Here is a 5,958-nt window from a genome sequence, read left to right on the forward strand (position 1 = left end):
GGGGCAAAGTGTCCACACTTTGGTCTTCGTTCTCTTGAGTTTAATGCACCTGTTAAATTTTAATATGACTCATGTGCCTACGGGACTGCTATGGCAGAAGTTCCCTATAATGTGGATACATTCGAGGATTTCTCCTAAAAGTAATATCTTGCCATATCATGAAGCAGTGGCCCAGATGATAATAACTGGAAAGAAGCAGGCATTAACTTATTTCAACAAAGAGCCAGATATTATTGTTCAGCCTTACAGTGTATTCAGGACACTTGGCTGAAACAGCATAGTACAGATTGGTTGTTTGCACAAACAGGGTTTAACGGAACTATAGATAGCCACTACCCCCAAGATAGGTTGATAACATTTTTGAATGTACATGATGTGATATTTCCTAAAATTTAATAGTCTTCCCTGGAACATCCTACAATCAGCAGTTAAGAATAAAGTTACTTATGCAGTGTAGCCTCCCGTCCCCCAGCCCTAATGGTTCCACTGTTTACACCTGGATGGAGCTTGCCACTCAATCGTTCTGCCACGCCCACTGCTGGAACCTGCTGCTTTGCTGTTCGAAGCCATACATGTGGTCACCCTGCTACTGGACCCCAGGACTATTTGGCGGGAATCAGCCCCCTTCCCCTCTTTCTTAAACTGCATGTTGGAATAGTAAAATTGAGCTTTGATCAGAGTCCGTTTTTACTTGGCTCCATTCTTTCTTTCGTCCATTTAGTTCCTCTCTTTCAGCCCGAGCTGCCATCTCAGTTGAACCTTTCCTCACGAGCTGTTGGTTGGCCCGCAACAATGCAGAAGTATACACCACAGACACTATTTTCCTTTGTTCCTGTTTTTGCTTCTCAACCCAGAACATGGGTTTTCAAGGGACATTGTACCAGCTTCATTAAGATAAACAATATTTCTAAAAAACATAATTTTTTTCTTCCAGAAAGCTATTGATAAGTAATTTCCTAACAGTAAAATACCATTAGAAGAAAACACAATCACCTTGTGATATATAGGTTTTCTTGGCTTTTAATTTTTACTGTTTTTATACTTTTTAATGAGAATTTCATGCATTAATATAACACATTTTGATCAAATTTCTTTCCCATTGCCTTCCCTCCAAACTCTTCCCTATGCTCTTCAACAGCACTCTCTTTGACCACCATAGAACACAAGGATCTTACTGTGTGTCAGAAGGTGAACAAACTTCTTCATGAACATATCAGCTTAGTAAAGTGAGTGACCGCAGCAAAAATGGAGGGAAATTCATCTAAATGAGTGCGAGATTTTACTCATACTACTTACTTCTAAGATAGTAATTTCTATTTTCCCTGAAAACTTATTTTTATTTATTTTAACTGTTAACATAGAAAGCAAACCCACATTTATATCTTAGTATGTTTCTGTACCTGTATTCCTTCTATACTATTCAAATCATATTAATGTGTTTATCTCCTCAAATGTTTGTTGATTATGATGAATACTTCCTAAATTCTTTCTTCTGGCTTATGGAATGAATGCACTAAATAGTATAGCGATCTACGTCCAGCCTCCTGTTCAGTAATCATGCATAATCTCTATGCTAATATTCAGCTTTCCTCTCCCTCACCTACAACTCTCCCCAGTCCGTTTTAAACACTGTTTTATTTTCACCTTCTATGAGTTCACTTAATAAGAACTTTGTTTAGTGCTCTATTAGATGGGTTATAACATTTTCTTTTTGTTAACACAAACAGGAAAGAATCAGTTGCTACAAACAGCAATACCAACCATATAGTACTACATATTTACATTAAGAAGAACAACATATTCCCCTTAATCCTATTTTTCAAATTTAAATTTATTTTCTCTTCAAATTCTTTATTGATCTATTTATAGGGTTTTTATTTTTGAGAATCTTCTGTTTTCTAAAGCAGCTGTGATATTTATACTCCTACCAATATAATGTTCCTTTCCCCATATCCATGAGAGCATTCACTGATGATTGTACTTCTGATTACCATCCTGTCTCATGTTTCAGTTCAACACAAAAGCTATAAAATGTGGGCATGTGGAGTACTATAGGATATTTTGAGATGTACAGATTATTAAATGCCTATATCTAGGATAATAGTAAATATATGGATTCTTTGTGGATGTTGAGATATTTTACTATGTTAGGAGTGTTGGACAAATACTGTCTGCTTGCATTATTCACAGGCTAGAATGGTAAGTGTTCAATTCACATCACTGAAAAAAGAAAAGGAAAGAAAAGAGAAAAGAGAAAAGATGAAGGGAAATTGTATAAGAGAGTGGAGGGGAATTGGAGAAGAGAGGGTGATGAGGAAAGGAGAGAAGAAGAGAGGAGAGGAGAATTTAAGATCATTCATTAAATCAAAGAAATCTCCATGAATATGGATACTTGGAAAGAGAGAAAGAATGAACATGAAGCAAACTTCTTAAGTAAAACAGTCACTTTAATATTACATTTTTGGCCAAGATTAGTTAGTTTAACATTTAAGCAAATCTGAAGAATCTTTTTCAATTAATACATGTGCTACCTGTGTGAAACTATGTTTTCTGGTTCTTGGTCTAATAAGGAATTGAAATCTCGGGGGCCATGCCCAGGTGGTAAGGTGAGGCCAATTTGAAACTCTAACTAAAGCAGTTACATTTGAAAATGATATATAACTTTTAAAGACTAGAAAATAATTTGAAGTATGGTGGACTTTATTTTATAAAATACCACATAATATCCAAAGAATATTTGAAAGGTTTGTTGTATCTCATTCATAATCTATCAAACAAACAACACTTTTACTCTCCTGATTTTATCAGTAGTATTTTATTCTTAGTTGAAATCTTTTTATTTTTAGGAGGACTAAACTATTAGAAATACCTAGAATGTGGAATGCACTGAAAACTTTTTTCCCAGGACTCTTTTCAAAGCCTCAATAACCTCATTATTCCTCAGGCTGTAGATGAGGGGATTCAGAGCTGGAGTGACAATCATGTAGAAAACTGAGCTGATATTGTCTTGTTTGGGGCTGTGGAAGGAACTAGGCAGGATATACATGAAAATAGCACCCCCATACCACATGCCAACCACAGTCAGATGGGAAGAGCAGGTGACAAGGGCTTTTTTCCTGCCCTCATTTGAGGGCATATGGAGCACAGTAAGCAGAATTAGTGAGTAGGAGGTCAGGATGGCCGCAAGAGCAGGAAAGAGCAAAGTCACACCCATCAAATAAACCATGAGTTCATATGTGGAGGTGTCACCACAGGCCAGCTTCAGCAAGGGTGGAATCTCACAGAAGAGATGTCTGATCTGCCTGGACTTGCAGAAAGGATACTGCATGGTATACATGCTATATCCTAGAGCACTGAGAGATGCAAGAATCCATGAGGTGGCTATCATGAGATAGCAGACTTTCTGACTCATTAGGATTGTATAGTTCAGAGGATGACAAATGGCCACATACCTGTCATAAGCCATAAAGGACAGAAGGAGGTCCTCTGCACTACCAAGTGTCAGTGCCAGAAACATCTGAAAGGCACATCCCCCAAATGAGATAGTGTTATCTTTGAGAAGAAAATCTAGTACGGCCTTGGGAATGATAACTGATGGTTGGAGGAGGTCCATGAGAGAGAGTTGCCAGAGCAGAAGATACATGGGCATGTGGAGTCGGGCATCCATGGTGATGACCAGCAGCAGCAGTCCATTGCTGGTCAAGGCTAAAAAGTATAGTGCTATGATAATGGCACAGAGCATTTCTGGAAAACCACTGTCATTCAGAATTCCTACCAAGATGAAGCCACTTCCCAAGGTGGAGTTGAAGACTTCCATTCTGTGTGTTCTTCTTAGTTGTCTAAAAAACACGTGGTTAGTGAAGTTTTGCTAATATGAACTCAATTTGTCAATGGTCATATCAGTAGCCACTTATGCTACCCAGCATGACTCTAACAACATGGGAACTTTCCAAATAGCTTTAATTCTTCATTTACATCTCTCTCTCTCTCCATCTCACCATCTCTCTGTTATAGTTCTCTCTCTTTCTTTGTTGAATCATCATAAAGATCTATCTATGTGCAGAATAGGTAGTATAAACATTAAGAGATCATTTCACAAGTTACAACCTAGGATATTAAATCTGGAACATCTTTCCAGAAATTTAATGTCTTTCTTAAGGTCAAAAAAAATCCTAATATATTTTATTATAGTATAATATTTAGAAAACAGCACTAAATGTTTTAGTTCATTTTCTGAAATGAAAACATTGAATATGAAACTCTAAACTGATTTCAGTGAAATACTGATATTGGGTTTTTATCATATTTCATTTTTTCAGGATCTATGTTTTTAGTTATGTGTTTATAACTCAGTTTCTACAAGTCATTGAGCATGACATATGTATATTGGCATTTCATTCATTTCCATTTGCTCCTCTGTTGGCAATTCATAACTGAATAGTTAAATAGTATGAAAATGTTAAACAATTATCTCTTTGCATTGGAAGGCTTTTTGGGAGGTTTCATCATTATCCAATGTTAGCAACGTCCACAAGGTCTATAGATCTATGTTAAGATTTCTACAAGAGAGGAAGTACCCAGGTATAGATTATAACACAGAATCTCTGTCAATCCCAGTTAATTCTATATTCCATGATTTAGTATTAAATAATAATTTTAAAATAAATTTTGTTCTTTCACCAATTTCATACATGCCCATGATTCACCATCTTCCCTTCTCAGAGTTACAAAGCCTTCTATCCTTGTTAATATTTTAAAAATATATAAATAGACAAAAAGGAAATGGAGATCAAGAAATCTGATTTTGTATCTTTTGATCTTAAGATTTTCATTGAATCTTTTCTCCTTGGCTCAATGTTTCCAAGGTCTGGCTATGCATTTAATTATAAGAGAGATATATCCTTATCTCAGGTTCTAAGAAATCTAGTTGCCTGACCACTTCAGCTTCCCTTGGCTGCTTAAAGGGAAGCTGGCTCCCTTTGGCTCACTACAGTTGGGGAGATCAGATGTAGTTTACCTAGACAGCAGTTAATTGGTTCATTGGGTTAAGTTGCTGCAGTGTTTCAGGGATCTGTGCAATGTCAGGTGTCAGGGCAGTTGTACTCCTTCCTCTCTTCTGCAAGTGTGCTCTGAGATGGAGGTGGTTGCACCCAGGCAGCTTATGTGTTTCCAGTAGTTTCCTGTGAAGTAAGATGATGGTTTTTCTATTATCAGTTATGAAAGAAAGTAGTAGAAAATGTTCCCTGTTACTTGTGGCATCAAGGAGGCCCCACTAGCTTTTTGTCACTTTCCAGGTGGCTCTTAGGTCTGAATACTCAGTTTTCTTTTCCAGTGCTTCCCACTCTAGGAAAGAGACAAAAGATGAATGGAATAAACAGAAATTAGAAGAGATATCCAAGCCCTGTGCTCACTCACCTGAATATCTCTGGGGTCAGTATAAGCCAGAACCTTATCCATGAGTAAGCTACTTTGTCTTCTCATCCCATGACCTCCTCTTAGCTTTCCTCTGTGCATAGCTTCATAAGGACTCATTTCCTAACTTTAAGAGTCTCCTTTGGAAATGTTGGTCTCAGATATAGTAAATTGCATAATTCTCTTGGGTGTATCTTGGCTTGCTTTTCCTGAGGTTTAATATCACTTAATGAGATTTAAAAACATTAGGTTTATGCCTGACATTTAAGATTCATCTCCCATAGGCTCAAAGTATTGAGATTATAGGAATTTACTACCTGGTTTTCACAAACTTTTGTTTAACTCTAGATGAAATATTAAAAATCCATTTTGAATTTTTTCAAAATATATTTTTTCCAGATTTTAACCTCATGCTTTCCACCCCTCCATGTTCTTCCAAATCCTTTATACCTCACTACCCAGTAAACATCATGAATCATGTTCTTACTATCTCCAAACCACTTCCAAAAAACAATAAAATCAAAACAACAACAAAACAAAACAAAA

At 36.7% G+C, this 5,958-nt stretch overlaps 1 protein-coding gene across 1 annotated transcript; it reads right to left on the reverse strand.

The window, feature by feature from the left end:
- Positions 1-2,869: 2,869 nt before the first annotated feature.
- On the reverse strand, positions 2,870-5,483 carry Olfr695 (olfactory receptor 695). The gene is made up of 3 exons (NM_146598.2): positions 5,416-5,483; positions 5,018-5,180; positions 2,870-3,839 (listed from the first exon to the last, which is right to left on the reverse strand). Exon 3 carries the CDS (start codon positions 3,815-3,817, stop codon positions 2,870-2,872), a length of 948 nt encoding a protein of 315 aa, NP_666809.1. The 5' UTR covers positions 3,818-3,839; positions 5,018-5,180; positions 5,416-5,483.
- Between the last annotated feature and the right edge of the window lie 475 nt (positions 5,484-5,958).

This window comes from Mus musculus, chromosome 7, assembly GCF_000001635.26.
Source record: "Mus musculus strain C57BL/6J chromosome 7, GRCm38.p6 C57BL/6J".
Taxonomy (NCBI): domain Eukaryota; kingdom Metazoa; phylum Chordata; class Mammalia; order Rodentia; family Muridae; genus Mus; species Mus musculus.